General features: G+C 37.1%; 1 protein-coding gene across 2 annotated transcripts; it reads right to left on the minus strand.

Moving 5' to 3' along the window:
• Positions 1-16,769: 16,769 nt before the first annotated feature.
• Positions 16,770-20,601, minus strand: LOC117331540 (salivary glue protein Sgs-3-like). 2 transcript variants are annotated; one of them, XM_033890285.1, is made up of 4 exons: positions 20,532-20,601; positions 19,169-19,733; positions 17,704-17,776; positions 16,770-17,481 (listed from the first exon to the last, which is right to left on the minus strand). In XM_033890285.1, exons 2-4 carry the CDS (start codon positions 19,708-19,710, stop codon positions 17,248-17,250), a joined length of 849 nt encoding a protein of 282 aa, XP_033746176.1. In that variant the 5' UTR covers positions 19,711-19,733; positions 20,532-20,601; the 3' UTR covers positions 16,770-17,247. The 2 variants fall into 2 exon arrangements, with proteins under 2 accessions (XP_033746176.1, XP_033746175.1); XM_033890284.1 differs by having other exon boundaries at positions 16,770-17,496.
• Positions 20,602-22,265: the final 1,664 nt, after the last annotated feature.

Raw genomic sequence — 22,265 nt, forward strand, 5'->3', positions numbered from 1 at the left:
TCAAGTTATTTGTGCCAGACACTTTGTTCATGTTGTACTGATTTCCTACAATATCCTTATTATATAAAATATCATCATCATGATATTTATATATAGGGGAGGAGAATTCCCCAAATATTATTACCTAGCATTGATATTTGAGAACATCGATGAGAGTCTATATACATTTGTATATATATGACTCTACTCTTTATCATTTTCTTTATCAAAATATATTAAATATAAACACATAAATATCTAAGTCACAGTTCAAAGGAAATACTTTTCAATCTGTGTACTTTACGAATTGAGTAAACTGTTATAGTTTATCAACATCACTATATATTGAAAAATTGCAACTGAATTTGTTATGTAAGAATATTCGGGACACTAATTGGAAAGGAAAACTTCTCGGAATTACCATAGATGATTGTCTAACGTGGGACAAACAAATTGGAGAAACTTCAAAAAAGTCATCTTACCAGATTTTCCAATTGAGACGTATTCTACCCTTTCTCACCGAATCATGTTGTCTGACTTACTACAATTATTTCATTCATCCCCATTTCAACTACTCTTCTATCATATGGGGAAATGCTTCAAAATTTGATTTGTATACACCATCAACAGATATGTTAAAAAAAACTCAAAAGGATTACTTTTAAAAAACGGATTTTGTACAACAACTTTATTCTGACGTACAAAGTCCTTAACACTATAGCCCCTGGTTGTATTTTACATGCCATCTTTTAAAACAAATATATTCGAAAGATCTTTTACTGATACCTATATAACACTACACACCGTACTACCAGTCACCAATCTTCTGAAACCTATACAGTACTACATACCGTACTACCAGTCACCAATCTTCTGATACCTATATAACACTACATACCGTACTACCAGTCACCAATCTACTTATACCTATATAACACTATATACCGTACTACCAGTCACCAATCTACTGATACCTATACAGTACTACATACCGCACTACCAGACACCAATCTACTGATACCTATATAACACTACATACTGTACTACCATTCACCAATCTACTTATACCTATATAACACTACATACCGTACTACCAGTCACCAATCTACTGATACCTATATAGTACTACATACCGTACTACCAGTCACCAATCTACTGATACCTATACAGTACTACATACCGTACTACCAGTCACCAATCTACTGATACCTATACAGTACTACATACCTGAACTACCAGTCACCAATCTATTGATACCTATATAACACTACATACCGTACTACCAGTCACCAATCAACCGATACCTATATAGCACTACATACTGACTACCAGTCACCAATCTACTGATACCTATATAACACTACATACCGTACTACCAGTCACCAATCTACTGTTACATATATAACACTACATATCGTACTATCAGTCACCAATATACTGATACCTATACAGTACTACATACCGTACTACCAGTCACCAATCTACTGATACCTATATAATACTACATACCGTACTACCAGTCACCAATCTACTGATACCTATATAACACTACCTACCGTACTACCAGTCACCAATCTACTCATACATATATAATACTACATACCGTACTACCAGTTACCAATCTACTGATACCTATACAGTACTACATACCGTACTACCAGTCACCAATCTACTGATACCTATACAGTACTACATACCGTACTACCAGTCACCAATATACTGATACCTATATAGTACTACATACCGAACTACCAGTCACCAATCTATTGATACCTATATAACACTACATACCGTACTACCAGTCACCAATCTACTGATACCTATATAACACTGCATACCGTAATACCAGTCACCAATCTACTGATACCTATACAGTACTACATACCGAACTACCAGTCACCAATCTACTGATACCTATATAACACTACATATCCTACTATCAGTCACCAATATATTGATACCTATACAGTACTACATACCGAACTACCAGTCACCAATCTGCTGATACCTATATAACACTACATAACGTACTAACAGTCACCAATCTACTGATACCTATATAACCTTACATACCGTACTACCAGTCACCAATCTACTGATAACTATATACCACTACATACCGAACTACCAGTCAACAATCTACTGATACCTATATAACACTACATACCGTACTACCAGTCACCAATCTACTGATACCTATACAGTACTACATACCGTTCTACCAGTCACCAATCTACTCATACATATTTAAAACTACATACCGTACTACCAGTCACCAATCTACTGATACCTATATAACACTACATACCGTACTACCAGTCACCAATCTACTGATACCTATATAACACTACATACCGTACTACCAGTCACCAATCTACTGATACCTATACAGTACTACATACCGAACTGCCAGTCACCAATCTACTGATACCTATGTAACACTACATACCGTACTACCAGTCACCAATCTACTGATACCTATACAGTACTACATACTGTACTACCAGTCACCAATCTACTGATACCTATATAACACTACATACCGTACTACCAGTCACCAATCTACTGATAACTATATAGTACTACATACCGTACTACCAGTCACCAACCTACCGATAGCTATACAGTACTATATACCGTTATACCAGTCACCAATCTACTGATACCTATATAGTACTACATACCGTACTACCAGTCACCAATCTACTGATACCTAAATAATACTACATACCGTACTACCAGTCACCAATCTACTGATACCTATACAATCCTTCATACCGTACTACCAGTCACCAATCTACTGATACCTATACAGTACTACATACCGTACTAACAGTCACCAATCTACTGGTACCTATATAACACTACATACCGTACTACCAGTCACCAATCTACTGATACCTATATAACACTACATACCGTACTACCAGTCACCAATCTACTGATACCTATATAGTAGTACATACTGTAATACCAGTCACCAATCTACTGATACCTATATAGTACTATATACCGTACAACCAGTCACCAATCTACTGATACCTATATAACACTACATACCGTACTACCAGTCACCAATCTACTGATACCTATATAGTACTACATACCGTACTACCAGGCACCAATCTACTGATACCTATATAACAATACATACCGTACTACCAGTCACCAATCTACTGATACCTATATACCACTACATACCGAACTACCAGTCAACAATCTACTGATACCTATATAACACTACATACCGTACTACCAGTCACCAATCTACTGATACCTATATAACACTACATACCGTACTACCAGTCACCAATCTACTCATACATATTTAAAACTACATACCGTACTACCAGTCACCAATCTACTGATACCTATATAACACTACATACCGTACTACCAGTCACCAATCTACTGATACCTATATAACACTACATACCGTACTACCAGTCACCAATCTACTGATACCTATACAGTACTACATACCGTACTACCAGTCACCAATCTACTGATACCTATATAACACTACATACCGTACTACCAGTCACCAATCTACTGATACCTATACAGTACTACATACCGTACTACCAGTCACCAATCTACTGATACCTATATAACACTACATACCGTACTACCAGTCACCAATCTACTGATAACTATATAGTACTACATACCGTACTACCAGTCACCAACCTACTGATACCTATACAGTACTATATACCGTTATACCAGTCACCAATCTACTGATACCTATATAGTACTACATACCGTACTACCAGTCACCAATCTACTGATACCTAAATAATACTACATACCGTACTACCAGTCACCAATCTACTGATACCTATACAGTCCTTCATACCGTACTACCAGTCACCAATCTACTGATACCTATATAACACTACATACCGTACTACCAGTCACCAATCTACTTATACCTATATAACACTACATACCGTACTACAAGTCACCAACCTACTGATACCTATATAGTACTACATACCGTACTACCAGTCACCAATCTACTGATACCTATACAGTACTACATACCGTACTACCAGTCACCAATCTACTGATACCTATACAGTACTACATACTGAACTACCAGTCACCAATCTATTGATACCTATATAACACTACATACCGTACTACCAGTCACCAATCAACCGATACCTATATAGCACTACATACTGACTACCAGTCACCAATCTACTGATACCTATATAACACTACATACCGTACTACCAGTCACCAATCTACTGATACATATATAACACTACCTACCGTACTACCAGTCACCAATCTACTCATACATATATAATACTACATATCGTACTATCAGTCACCAATATACTGATACCTATACAGTACTACATACCGTACTACCAGTCACCAATCTACTGATACCTATATAATACTACATACCGTACTACCAGTCACCAATCTACTGATACCTATATAACACTACATACCGTACTACCAGTCACCAATCTACTGATACCTATATAATACTACATACCGTACTACCAGTCACCAATCTACTGATACCTATACAGTACTACATACCGTACTACCAGTCACCAATCTACTGATACCTATACAGTACTACATACCGTACTACCAGTCACCAATCTACTGATACCTATATAGTACTACATACCGTAACTACCAGTCACCAATCTACTGATACCTATATAACACTACATACCGTACTACCAGTCACCAATCTACTGATACCTATATAACACTACATACCGTACTACCAGTCACCAATCTACTGATACCTATACAGTACTACATACCGAACTACCAGTCACCAATCTACTGATACCTATATAACACTACATATCGTACTATCAGTCACCAATCTACTGATACCTATACAGTACTACATACCGTACTACCAGTCACCAATCTACTGATACCTATATAACACTACATACCGTACTAACAGTCACCAATCTACTGATACCTATATAACCTTACATACCGTACTACCAGTCACCAATCTACTGATAACTATATACCACTACATACCGAACTACCAGTCAACAATCTACTGATACCTATATAACACTACATACCGTACTACCAGTCACCAATCTACTGATACCTATACAGTACTACATACCGTACTACCAGTCACCAATCTACTCATACATATTTAAAACTACATACCGTACTACCAGTCACCAATCTACTGATACCTATATAACACTACATACCGTACTACCAGTCACCAATCTACTGATACCTATATAAAACTACATACCGTACTACCAGTCACCAATCTACTGATACCTATACAGTACTACATACCGAACTGCCAGTCACCAATCTACTGATACCTATGTAACACTACATACCGTACTACCAGTCACCAATCTACTGATACCTATACAGTACTACATACCGTACTACCAGTCACCAATCTACTGATACCTATATAACACTACATACCGTACTACCAGTCACCAATCTACTGATACCTATATAGTACTACATACCGTACTACCAGTCACCAATCTACTGATACCTATACAGTACTATATACCGTACTACCAGTCACCAATCTACTGATACCTATATAGTACTACATACCGTACTACCAGTCACCAATCTACTGATACCTATATAACACTACATACCGTACTACCAGTCACCAATCTACTGATACCTATATAACACTACATACCGTACTACCAGTCACCAATCTACTGATACCTATATAGTACTACATACCGTACTACCAGTCACCAATCTACTGATACCTATATAGTACTACATACCGTACTACCAGTCACCAATCTACTGATACCTATATAACACTACATACCGTACTACCAGTCACCAATCTACTGATACCTATATAGTACTACATACCGTACTACCAGTCACCAATCTACTGATACCTATATACCACTACATACCGAACTACCAGTCACCAATCTACTGATACCTATATAACACTACATACCGTACTACCAGTCACCAATCTACTGATACCTATACAGTACTACATACCGTTCTACCAGTCACCAATCTACTCATACATATTTAAAACTACATACCGTACTACCAGTCACCAATCTACTGATACCTATATAACACTACATACCGTACTACCAGTCACCAATCTACTGATACCTATATAACACTACATACCGTACTACCAGTCACCAATCTACTGATACCTATACAGTACTACATACCGAACTGCCAGTCACCAATCTACTGATACCTATGTAACACTACATACCGTACTACCAGTCACCAATCTACTGATACCTATACAGTACTACATACCGTACTACCAGTCACCAATCTACTGATACCTATATAACACTACATACCGTACTACCAGTCACCAATCTACTGATAACTATATAGTACTACATACCGTACTACCAGTCACCAACCTACCGATACCTATACAGTACTATATACCGTTATACCAGTCACCAATCTACTGATACCTATATAGTACTACATACCGTACTACCAGTCACCAATCTACTGATACCTAAATAATACTACATACCGTACTACCAGTCACCAATCTACTGATACCTATACAGTCCTTCATACCGTACTACCAGTCACCAATCTACTGATACCTATACAGTACTACATACCGTACTAACAGTCACCAATCTACTGGTACCTATATAACACTACATACCGTACTACCAGTCACCAATCTACTGATACCTATATAACACTACATACCGTACTACCAGTCACCAATCTACTGATACCTATATAGTAGTACATACTGTAATACCAGTCACCAATCTACTGATACCTATATAGTACTACATACCGTACTTCCAGTCACCAATCTACTGATACCTATATAACACTACATACCGTACTACCAGTCACCAATCTACTGATACCTATATAGTACTACATACCGTACTACCAGGCACCAATCTACTGATACCTATATAACAATACATACCGTACTACCAGTCACCAATCTACTGATACCTATATTACACTACATACCGTACTACCAGTCACCAATCTACTGATACCTATATAGTACTATATACCGTACTACCAATCACCAATCTACTGATACTTATATAGTACTATATACCGTACTACCAGTCACCAATCTACTGATACCTATATAACACTACATACCGTACTACCAGTCACCAATCTACTGATACCTATATAACACTACATACCGTACTACCAGTCACCAATCTACTGATACCTATACAGTACTACATACCGTACTACCAGTCACCAATCTACTGATACCTATATAACACTACATACCGTACTACCAGTCACCAATCTACTGATAACTATATAGTACTACATACCGTACTACCAGTCACCAACCTACCGATACCTATACAGTACTATATACCGTTATACCAGTCACCAATCTACTGATACCTATATAGTACTACATACCGTACTACCAGTCACCAATCTACTGATACCTAAATAATACTACATACCGTACTACCAGTCACCAATCTACTGATACCTATACAGTCCTTCATACCGTACTACCAGTCACCAATCTACTAATACCTATACAGTACTACATACCGTACTACCAGTCACCAATCTACTGGTACCTATATAACACTACATACCGTACTAACAGTCACCAATCTACTGATACCTATATAACCTTACATACCGTACTACCAGTCACCAATCTACTGATTACTATATACCACTACATACCGAACTACCAGTCAACAATCAACTGATACCTATATAACACTACATACCGTACTACCAGTCACCAATCTACTGATACCTATACAGTACTACATACCGTTCTACCAGTCACCAATCTACTCATACATATTTAAAACTACATACCGTACTACCAGTCACCAATCTACTGATACCTATATAACACTACATACCGTACTACCAGTCACCAATCTACTGATACATATACAGTACTACATACCGTACTACCAGACACCAATCTACTCATACATATTTAAAACTACATACCGTACTACCAGTCACCAATCTACTGATACCTATATAACAATACATACCGTACTACCAGTCACCAATCTACTGATACCTATATAACACTACATACCGTACTACCAGTCACCAATCTACTGATACATATATAACACTACATATCGTACTATCAGTCACCAATATACTGATACCTATACAGTACTACATACCGTACTACCAGTCACCAATCTACTGATACCTATATAATACTACATACCGTACTACCAGTCACCAATCTACTGATACCTATATAACACTACCTACCGTACTACCAGTCACCAATCTACTCATACATATATAATACTACATACCGTACTACCAGTTACCAATCTACTGATACCTATACAGTACTACATACCGTACTACCAGTCACCAATTTACTGATACCTATACAGTACTACATACCGTACTACCAGTCACCAATATACTGATACCTATATAGTACTACATACCGAACTACCAGTCACCAATCTACTGATACCTATATAACACTACATACCGTACTACCAGTCACCAATCTACTGATACCTATATAACACTACATACCGTACTACCAGTCACCAATCTACTGATACCTATACAGTACTACATACCGTACTACCAGTCACCAATCTACTGATACCTATATAACACTACATACCGTACTACCAGTCACCAATATACTGATACCTATACAGTACTACATACCGTACTACCAGTCACCAATCTACTGATACCTATATAACACTACATACCGTACTAACAGTCACCAATCTACTGATACCTATATAACCTTACATACCGTACTACCAGTCACCAATCTACTGATAACTATATACCACTACATACCGAACTACCAGTCACCAATCTACTGATACCTATATAACACTACATACCGTACTACCAGTCACCAATCTACTGATACCTATACAGTACTACATACCGTTCTACCAGTCACCAATCTACTCATACATATTTAAAACTACATACCGTACTACCAGTCACCAATCTACTGATACCTATATAACACTACATACCGTACTACCAGTCACCAATCTACTGATACCTATATAACACTACATACCGTACTACCAGTCACCAATCTACTGATACCTATACAGTACTACATACCGAACTACCAGTCACCAATCTACTGATACCTATGTAACACTACATACCGTACTACCAGTCACCAATCTACTGATACCTATACAGTACTACATACCGTACTACCAGTCACCAATCTACTGATACCTATATAACACTACATACCGTACTACCAGTCACCAATCTACTGATAACTATATAGTACTACATACCGTACTACCAGTCACCAACCTACCGATACCTATACAGTACTATATACCGTTATACCAGTCACCAATCTACTGATACCTATATAGTACTACATACCGTACTACCAGTCACCAATCTACTGATACCTAAATAGTACTACATACCGTACTACCAGTCACCAATCTACTGATACCTATACAGTCCTTCATACCGTACTACCAGTCACCAATCTACTGATACCTATACAGTACTACATACCGTACTACCAGTCACCAATCTACTGGTACCTATATAACACTACATACCGTACTACCAGTCACCAATCTACTGATACCTATATAACACTACATACCGTACTACCAGTCACCAATCTACTGATACCTATATAGTACTACATACTGTAATACCAGTCACCAATCTACTGATACCTATATAGTACTACATACCGTACTTCCAGTCACCAATCTACTGATACCTATATAACACTACATACCGTACTACCAGTCACCAATCTACTGATACCTATATAGTACTACATACGTACTACCAGGCACCAATCTACTGATACCTATATAACACTACATACCGTACTACCAGTCACCAATCTACTGATACCTATATTACACTACATACCGTACTACCAGTCACCAATCTACTGATACCTATATAGTACTATATACCGTACTACCAATCACCAATCTACTGATACTTATATAGTACTATATACCGTACTACCAGTCACCAATCTACTGATACCTATATAACACTACATACCCTACTACCAGTCACCAATCTACTGATAACTATATAGTACTACATACCGTACTACCAGTCACCAACCTACCGATACCTATACAGTACTATATACCGTTATACCAGTCACCAATCTACTGATACCTATATAGTACTACATACCGTACTACCAGTCACCAATCTACTGATACCTATATAACACTACATACCGTACTACCAGTCACCAATCTACTGATACCTATACAGTCCTTCATACCGTACTACCAGTCACCAATCTACTGATACCTATACAGTACTACATACCGTACTACCAGTCACCAATCTACTGGTACCTATATAACACTACATACCGTACTACCAGTCACCAATCTACTGATACCTATATAACACTACATACCGTACTACCAGTCACCAATCTACTGATACCTATATAGTACTACATACCGTACTACCAGTCACCAATCTACTGATACCTATATAGTACTACATACCGTACTACCAGTCACCAATCTACTGATACCTATATAACACTACATACCGTACTACCAGTCACCAATCTACTGATACCTATATAGTACTACATACCGTACTACCAGTCACCAATCTACTGATACCTATATAACACTACATACCGTACTACCAGTCACCAATCTACTGATACCTATATAGTACTACATACCGTACTACCAGTCACCAATCTACTGATACCTATATAACACTACATACCGTACTACCAGTCACCAATCTACTGATACCTATATAGTACTACATACCGTACTACCAGTCACCAATCTACTGATACCTATATAACACTACATACCGTACTACCAGTCACCAATCTACTGATACCTATATAATACTACATACCGTACTACCAGTCACCAATCTACTGATACCTATATTACACTACATACCGTACTACCAGTCACCAATCTACTGATACCTATATAGTACTATATACCGTACTACCAGTCACCAATCTACTGATACTTATATAGTACTATATACCGTACTACCAGTCACCAATCTACTGATACCTATATAACACTACATACCGTACTACCAGTCACCAATCTACTGATACCTATATAACACTACATACCGTACTACCAGTCACCAATCTACTGATACCTATACAGTACTACATACCGTACTACCAGTCACCAATCTACTGATACCTATATAGTACTACATACTGTACTACCAGTCACCAATCTACTGATACCTATACAGTCCTTCATACCGTACTACCAGTCACCAATCTACTGATACCTATACAGTACTACATACCGTACTACCAGTCACCAATCTACTGATACCTTTATAACACTACATACTGTACTACCAGTCACCAATCTACTGATACCTATATAACACTACATACCGTACTACCAGTCACCAATCTACTGATACCTATATAGTACTACATACCGTACTACCAGTCACCAATCTACTGATACCTATATAACACTACATACCGTACTACCAGTCACCAATCTACTGATACCTATATAGTACTACATACCGTACTACCAGTCACCAATCTACTGATACCTATATAAGTACTACATACCGTACTACCAGTCACCAATCTACTGATACCTATATAACACTACATACCGTACTACCAGTCACCAATCTACTGATACCTATATAGTACTACATACCGTACTACCAGTCACCAATCTACTGATACCTATATAGTACTACATACCGTACTACCAGTCACCAATCTACTGATACCTATATACACTACATACCGTACTACCAGTCACCAATCTACTGATACCTATACAGTACTACATACCGTACTACCAGTCACCAATCTACTGATACCTATATAGTACTACATACCGTACTACCAGTCACCAATCTACTGATACCTATATAGTACTACATACCGTACTACCAGTCACCAATCTACTGATACCTATACAGTACTACATACCGTACTACCAGTCACCAATCTACTGATACCTATATAACACTACATACCGTACTACCAGTCACCAATCTACTGATACCTATATATACTACATACCGTACTACCAGTCACCAATCTACTGATACCTATACAGTACTACATACCGTACTACCAGTCACCAATCTACTGATACCTATATAACACTACATACCGTACTACCAGTCACCAATCTACTGATACCTATATAGTACTACATACCGTACTACCAGTCACCAATCTACTGATACCTATACAGTACTACATACCGTACTACCAGTCACCAATCTACTGATACCTATATAGTACTACATACCGTACTACCAGTCACCAATCTACTGATACCTATATAATACTACATACCGTACTACCAGTCACCAATCTACTGATACCTATACAGTACTACATACCGTACTACCAGTCACCAATCTACTGATACCTATATAGTACTACATACCGTACTACCAGTCACCAATCTACTGATACCTATATAACACTACATACCGTACTACCAGTCACCAATCTACTGATACCTATATAACACTACATACCGTACTACCAGTCACCAATCTACTGATACCTATAGTACTACATACCGTACTACCAGTCACCAATCTACTGATACCTATATAACACTACATACCGTACTACCAGTCACCAATCTACTGATACCTATATAACACTACATACCGTACTACCAGTCACCAATCTACTGATACCTATATAGTACTACATACCGTACTACCAGTCACCAATCTACTGATACCTATATAGTACTACATACCGTACTACCAGTCACCAATCTACTGATACCTATATAGTACTACATACCGTACTACCAGTCACCAATCTACTGATACCTATACAGTACTACATACCGTACTACCAGTCACCAATCTACTGATACCTATATAACTACATACCGTACTACCAGTCACCAATCTACTGATACCTATATAAGTACTACATACCGTACTACCAGTCACCAATCTACTGATACCTATACAGTACTACATACCGTACTACCAGTCACCAATCTACTGATACCTATATAGTACTACATACCGTACTACCAGTCACCAATCTACTGATACCTATAAGTACTACATACCGTACTACCAGTCACCAATCTACTGATACCTATACAGTACTACATACCGTACTACCAGTCACCAATCTACTGATACCTATATAATACTACATACCGTACTACCAGTCACCAATCTACTGATACCTATATAACACTACATACCGTACTACCAGTCACCAATCTACTGATACCTATATAGTACTACATACCGTACTACCAGTCACCAATCTACTGATACCTATATAAGTACTACATACCGTACTACCAGTCACCAATCTACTGATACCTATACAGTACTACATACCGTACTACCAGTCACCAATCTACTGATACCTATACAGTACTACATACCGTACTACCAGTCACCAATCTACTGATACCTATATAACACTACATACCGTACTACCAGTCACCAATCTACTGATACCTATACAGTACTACATACCGTACTACCAGTCACCAATCTACTGATACCTATATAACACTACATACCGTACTACCAGTCACCAATCTACTGATACCTATATAACACTACATACCGTACTACCAGTCACCAATCTACTGATACCTATATAACTACATACCGTACTACCAGTCACCAATCTACTGATACCTATATTACACTACATACCGTACTACCAGTCACCAATCTACTGATACCTATACAGTACTACATACCGTACTACCAGTCACCAATCTACTGATACCTATATAATACTACATACCGTACTACCAGTCACCAATCTACTGATACCTATATAACACTACATACCGTACTACCAGTCACCAATCTACTGATACCTATACAGTACTACATACCGTACTACCAGTCACCAATCTACTGATACCTATATAGTACTACATACCGTACTACCAGTCACCAATCTACTGATACCTATATAGTACTACATACCGTACTACCAGTCACCAATCTACTGATACCTATACAGTACTACATACCGTACTACCAGTCACCAATCTACTGATACCTATACAGTACTACATACCGTACTACCAGTCACCAATCTACTGATACCTATATAACACTACATACCGTACTACCAGTCACCAATCTACTGATACCTATATAAGTACTACATACCGTACTACCAGTCACCAATCTACTGATACCTATATAGTACTACATACCGTACTACCAGTCACCAATCTACTGATACCTATATAGTACTACATACCGTACTACCAGTCACCAATCTACTGATACCTATATACAGTACTACATACCGTACTACCAGTCACCAATCTACTGATACCTATACAGTACTACATACCGTACTACCAGTCACCAATCTACTGATACCTATATAACACTACATACCGTACTACCAGTCACCAATCTACTGATACCTATATAGTACTACATACCGTACTACCAGTCACCAATCTACTGATACCTATATAGTACTACATACCGTACTACCAGTCACCAATCTACTGATACCTATATAACACTACATACCGTACTACCAGTCACCAATCTACTGATACCTATACAGTACTACATACCGTACTACCAGTCACCAATCTACTGATACCTATATAGTACTACATACCGTACTACCAGTCACCAATCTACTGATACCTATATAGTACTACATACCGTACTACCAGTCACCAATCTACTGATACCTATATAACACTACATACCGTACTACCAGTCACCAATCTACTGATACCTATATAACACTACATACCGTACTACCAGTCACCAATCTACTGATACCTATATAACACTACATACCGTACTACCAGTCACCAATCTACTGATACCTATATAACACTACATACCGTACTACCAGTCACCAATCTACTGATACCTATATAGTACTACATACCGTACTACCAGTCACCAATCTACTGATACCTATACAGTACTACATACCGTACTACCAGTCACCAATCTACTGATACCTATACAGTACTACATACCGTACTACCAGTCACCAATCTACTGATACCTATATAACACTACATACCGTACTACCAGTCACCAATCTACTGATACCTATATAAGTACTACATACCGTACTACCAGTCACCAATCTACTGATACCTATATAACACTACATACCGTACTACCAGTCACCAATCTACTGATACCTATATAACACTACATACCGTACTACCAGTCACCAATCTACTGATACCTATATAGTACTACATACCGTACTACCAGTCACCAATCTACTGATACCTATATAAGTACTACATACCGTACTACCAGTCACCAATCTACTGATACCTATACAGTCCTACATACCGTACTACCAGTCACCAATCTACTGATACCTATATAACACTACATACCGTACTACCAGTCACCAATCTACTGATACCTATATAACACTACATACCGTACTACCAGTCACCAATCTACTGATACCTATATAGTACTACATACCGTACTACCAGTCACCAATCTACTGATACCTATATAACACTACATACCGTACTACCAGTCACCAATCTACTGATACCTATATAACACTACATACCGTACTACCAGTCACCAATCTACTGATACCTATATAACACTACATACCGTACTACCAGTCACCAATCTACTGATACCTATATAATACTACATACCGTACTACCAGTCACCAATCTACTGATACCTATACAGTACTACATACCGTACTACCAGTCACCAATCTACTGATACCTATATAGTACTACATACCGTACTACCAGTCACCAATCTACTGATACCTATATAGTACTACATACCGTACTACCAGTCACCAATCTACTGATACCTATATAGTACTACATACCGTACTACCAGTCACCAATCTACTGATACCTATACAGTACTACATACCGTACTACCAGTCACCAATCTACTGATACCTATATAGTACTACATACCGTAACTACCAGTCACCAATCTACTGATACCTATACAGTACTACATACCGTACTACCAGTCACCAATCTACTGATACCTATATAACACTACATACCGTACTACCAGTCACCAATCTACTGATACCTATATAGTACTACATACCGTACTACCAGTCACCAATCTACTGATACCTATATAGTACTACATACCGTACTACCAGTCACCAATCTACTGATACCTATATAAGTACTACATACCGTACTACCAGTCACCAATCTACTGATACCTATATAGTACCTACATACCGTACTACCAGTCACCAATCTACTGATACCTATATAGTACTACATACCGTACTACCAGTCACCAATCTACTGATACCTATATAGTACTACATACCGTACTACCAGTCACCAATCTACTGATACCTATATAGTACTACATACCGTACTACCAGTCACCAATCTACTGATACCTATATAACACTACATACCGTACTACCAGTCACCAATCTACTGATACCTATATAACACTACATACCGTACTACCAGTCACCAATCTAGTGATACCTATACAGTACTACATATCGTACTACCAGTCACCAATCTACTGATTCCTATACAGTACTACATACCGTATTGTGTGGAAAAATATAAATATGTTATGTATTTATGTTGATAATTTGTTACTTAGCAGAATAAAAATAGGCTGACACATTTCATTGCTGATACCACTTTTTCAATCAGACGATTTAGTTACATCGTATTGACTCATAGATGCACATTTACACATTTATCTTTAACACAGGTGAAGTAAAATCAAACGGATTTCTTTTTGAAATTTTAATCCAAAATGTCATGTATAATACATCCATCACATTTGTTAATATATACCAAAACATACATTTACAAATAACAGTGGAATAAAATTATATACATGTAGTTAGAGTCGAATACTAAATATTGATATCCAAGGTAATGTCACCAGCTAGAAAGGTAATGTTACTATATATAGAAATGTTATGTAGATTTATTTAAAACTTCTAAAAAGGATACAGATATGATTGTATGAACGATAGTAATACAGAAAGGTTTTGTCTAAAAATCTGAAATCGTTTAGGGCATAATAAGAGTGTTCAACAGACATTGTAACACGATTACCTTGTTTTTCATCTGTTTAAATACTTATTTTTCCATAATCGAATAAAATTTGAATGCTTGAGTTCTGCACCACAGTTTTGACAAAACATTAAATATTCTAGCACTTCTTTACCTACTCCACAACCGACTAAAACTTGACCGTAATTCAAACAACGTTGTCTTCATTGACATTCCGTTCTCTCTGTGTGCGTACTGTTGATATATCAAATATGATATTGTCCGTATGAACTGGTGCTGCTTTTTCCAAATCATAGCTGTCTTTCGAACTAAATTCAATTAAGTCTAGACGTTCCACTTCAGTTTCGTCTGTATCGTCGCTTTCATCTGTTAGGGAGACGTCTTGGAACATAGGGTCGCCGTTTGGTGATAGGACAGTAGGCTGCACATACCCCCTCTGTAAGCATAACGTTCTCAATGAATACGAGTAAGCATAAAATGTGTACATGACTTGAAGCTAGAATATTTTGACCAGACAAATGAATTCAATGACAGACACTGACAGTTAAATCCAGGGCATGTGATGACGATTGGACAGTTCAGATGTTTGATACGATACCATATTAATGAAATAATAGGATTGGTGTGAGCCTCATTTACGTACCACTGTAGACGGAGGTGTTTCATCTATAAGGTCACCCATAGAATCAGCTTCCAAAAGTCGCCTGGCCTCCGAACTGCAAAAGTTTTTCTCATTTAATGATTACATTAATTCCAGGAAGCAAAAACAAAAATAAAGATATTGGAACATAGTCTATTAAATAGATAAAATAAACATAAAACTACATATCAATTCACCTGTTTGATTTAATGTAGATAGTTACGGGAATGTGACATCAGTGTTAATACCACAGACGTTCTCGATGAAATATGCCCTAATACGTATGTGACAATCACGCTAGATAATTATTGTACTGGTATTAATTATTCGGTGTTTTAAAGTACGTGTTTAAAACGATATCGATCAATCACTGCCTATTTCGAATGACTTCACTCCAAATATGATAAGAATAGATAATGTGTTTGTAAAGAATGTGTTGCATGTCCGCCAGCGATCGATTTTAAAAGTTTGAGTGAAAAGCATTGTATTGGCATATACTACGCATTAAAGTGAGTGTTAACACGGATTTCAGTAACTCACTGCATAGTTTGTGTGACTGAAGTACGTACTACATAACAAGTAATACATGCTGCTCTAGTCGGTAATAACTATACCCCGATTATGATCAGAATAGATATTGTGTTTGGAAAGGAGGTGTTGCATGTCCGACTGCGATCGTTTTTTAAAGTTTGAATGAAAAGTTATTTGAGGCATTCTGCTGCTTGGGTATTTTCAGCAGTATCTTTCAGTGAGGTAGCACTATAACATCGACTTCAGTATCGCGCTATCACATGGAGACGTACACGAACTTACCGCAACCTCCCAAAACACTCACTCTTCAGTAGTTCATCTCTCACGTAGATTAGCTGTAGATCGTTAAACAATACAAAATCGAACCTAATTATATTCCTGCTCTAATACATTATCATGCCGGTCTTTATTTTTTTTTGACCGAAAATGTCCTTCGTGCAAATTTGGTACGAAACAGATCAACAAATGTCGTCTCCCTGGGATATCATAAACTTGACAGTGTAGCATTACACTCCCCTGGATCACAGTATACTGACAACAGGTTTCCTATAGTCATCACAAAGTCAATTTTAAGCGGAACGTTAAGTACCATCTATAGGTTTTGGTTTATCTTGGCCTGGGAATAGTAACACTTATTACTCCTCTGACCTCAGCATTGTTTAATGTGGCACTGAATGAAGAGGTCTTAATTTGGTCTCTTTGAAAGATTTGTGTATCAAAGTAGAGAGAATAAAAGGAAACTGACAACTATGCAGGGAGTCGCCTGCCTCTGATATACGTTTGCATATGACTAAACTAGGGTGTTACAACAAGTTTTTCCGTCATATTATAGGACTACAAGGTAACGTCAGGGTTTGCTATGATCTGTGTCAACTATTACCTCCCTTGGAAGAGGACATTTAATATAATGATGATGAGGTAAGTTGATGTTACATACCTTCGCCTTCGGTTTCTATAGCGACGTACAATAGCAATACTGGCGAGCAGGACCACTACTACAACAAAACCCACAACTGAACACGGTATATAGACGGAAGGTCCAACAGCAGGTGTTCCTGGTGACGTCACTTTATGTCCCATTGGAAGAGATGACGTCCTGATGTTGGTAGTGGTGTAGATGACATCGGTTGTTTGATAGGATGTATGCGTGGCTACCGAAGATTTCTGTGACGATAGTGGTACCGTAGTCGGTTCAGTAGGAGATGGTTTTGCCGTGGTCGGTTTCGCTGTAGTCTTTGGAGTAGTAATAGGTTTAGTAGGAGATGGTTTTGCCGTAGTCGGTTTCGCTGTAGCCTTTGGAGTTGTGATCGGTTCAGTAGGAGGTGGTTTTGCCGTAGTCGAGTTCGTTGCGGTTTGTCGTGTTGGTTTAAATGTAGGTTTATATGTCGTTGTTTTGGTGTACCTTGGATCAATGGTGGTACAGTTTGAACTGCCATCGTCGTTAAAGGTACAGTCAAAGGAGAAGCATACAACATCCATACCGGTCACTAAGATGTGGTGCACTGAAAAGAATATTTGTAAATAATTCGATATCTCAAACAAAGCATATTAACTCATCTCGTGAATTTATAAACGAGGTGTACAGGTATACATGATAACAAATATCATCAACTTGCCAATATACGTATCAAATAAATGATCATATAACGGTTACTATCTATATGTACATGTAGATTGAATATCATAACAATCTATTTGGGGTTTGACTGAGAACGAAATATTTGTTATTCGAGGAACACCGGCACTTCATCTAAAAACTCGTTGTAAATGTTGGTGTTGAAGTATATAACTATATGTATCGAAATTCTATTGTGTTTTAGTATATTACTACATTTATCAAATTTCTATAGTGTTGTAGTAGATAACTATTTCCCCGGAATTTCTATAGTATTATAATATATAACTATATTTATCGAATTTCTATAGTATTATAATATATAACTATATCTATCGAATTTCTATAGTATTATATAATATATAACTATATCTATCGAATTTCTATAGTATTATAATATGTAACCATTTTTTATCGAATTTCTATAGTATTATAATAATTAATCATTTTTATCGAATTTCTATAGTATTATAATATGTAACCATTTTTATCGAATTTCTATGCTATAAAATGTAAATGTTTCTAGTTTCAAACACAAGGAATACAACAAGTGCTATACATCAATGATCTGTCTGTGAACTATAAAGTAAATTATGTATATAGTTAACCATTTCACTTATTGAATAATATTATTATAAATGACACAATTGTATCATGAACACTGGACGGATATAAATGTTCTCACCCCCTCTGTGTCTTGGTTCCTGTAACACTAAGTAACTTCCCTGTATCGTCTAACAGGAAGTAAGGACACTAAGTTTAAATAGACTGGTGGAAATTCTTCTACCGCTATAAATAACACTCAAAATACACTTCACGCTTCATAGTTCTCAATTCAGTCTTCTAGCACACCTGACAGTATACATATATATACCTGTATTATATCCTACCGTACTTAACACAGGGATATAAAAATGTGTTATAGTCATTATACAACGAGGGGTGTCATTTCATCGAATATCAACACCGAGGGTGTTATTTTTTACGGAACTTGTACACTAGGGGAGTCATTTTTACCGGATATGAACATTAAGGGGTGTTATTTTACCTAATATGAATATTGAGGGGTGTCATTTTACCGAATGTGAACATTGAGGGGTGTCATTTTTACCGAATATGAACACAAAGGGGTGTCAAATTTACCGAATATCAACTTTGACCGTGTCATTTTACCGAATATGAACACAAAAGGGTGTCAATTTTACCGAATGTGAACATCGGGGTGTCATTTTTACCGAATATGAACATCGAGGGTGTCATTTTTACCGAAAATGGACATCGGGGTATCATTTTTACCAAATATGAACATTGAGGGGTGTCATTTTTACCGAATATGGACATCGCGGTGTCATTTTTACCGAATATGAACATTGAGGAGTGTCATTTTTACCGAATATGAACATCGGGGTGCCATTTTTTAGCGTATATGAACACCGAGAGGTGTCATTTCCCCCAACTTTTCTTAAAATCAACTAAATAGCATTAAAGTATTTTTCAAGAGAACGATTAATTAACGATTGTAATGCGAAAACATCGTCATTGGTGAGCATGTCTTTTCTGAAACCAAACTGCATATCAGTAATGATTGTATACATGATATCAAAATTAACCCGTCTGTTATTAACAGTAGATGTGAATAGTTTTCCTTCACGGCTTACAAGTGTAATACCCCTATAATAATTTGAACCATTAAAATTTCCCTTCTTTAAAACAGCTACAATATTTCCTTTTGACCACGATTCCGGAAAATATCCTATTTAAAAACATTATTAAATAAAACTCGCAAACATGGTAAAAAGTACATCTCTATACTTTATAAGATATTCATTTAGAATATCAACATGTCCTCATGCTTTGTTTGCGTTTAAACCTTTGTGGTTCAGCGTCCAATCATTTACATCCGCTTAAAGGTCTGGTTCAGTAAATGTTAATGGATGATAATAATTATAAAAGTCGTCATGAGTTAAGGTGCTTTCCGTGTATTTCTTTTGTCACGTGAAATGTCTATAAAATTCCCTTGGGTTATGTTTCCTCATATATTCTAGCCTGTTACCCTGGTGCCCTTTATATTCTCGTTTTAGTTTTCATTTCAGTTTTTTTATACAACCTTTTCTTCCTAACGAGTTCCAGGCGACTCTCTGTAGACTAACATAAATTAAAGGAAGATATTACTTTTCATAATCTCGATACCGTATTTTATATGCTTCTGTAAACCAATGTTTGTTTTCTTTGAAATCCGTTTTACATGTATATGTACTTTTGCTATTATACTTTAATGAACAATACACAGGCAATATTCCTTCACGTGAATTTCACGTGAAATTTTTTTCATGTGAATTTCACGTGAAAACATTCACCTGAAATTCACATGAATTTCACGTGAATTTCACGTGAAAGAATACTGCCTGTGTATGATGAT

Source organism: Pecten maximus, chromosome 7 (genome assembly GCF_902652985.1).
Source record: "Pecten maximus chromosome 7, xPecMax1.1, whole genome shotgun sequence".
NCBI classification, from domain to species: Eukaryota; Metazoa; Mollusca; class Bivalvia; order Pectinida; family Pectinidae; genus Pecten; species Pecten maximus.

Excerpts from the sequence above, each read along its gene's own strand:
- LOC117331540 (XM_033890284.1), bottom strand. The coding sequence starts at position 19,710 with ATGGATGTTGTATGCTTCTCCTTTGACTGTACCTTTAACGACGATGGC. Across the intron at positions 17,777-19,168 it reads TATAGAAACCGAAGGCGAAG|TTCGGAGGCCAGGCGACTTT; the intron begins GTATGTAACATC and ends AAACTTTTGCAG. Across the intron at positions 17,497-17,703 it reads AAACACCTCCGTCTACAGTG|AGGGGGTATGTGCAGCCTAC; the intron begins GTACGTAAATGA and ends TTATGCTTACAG.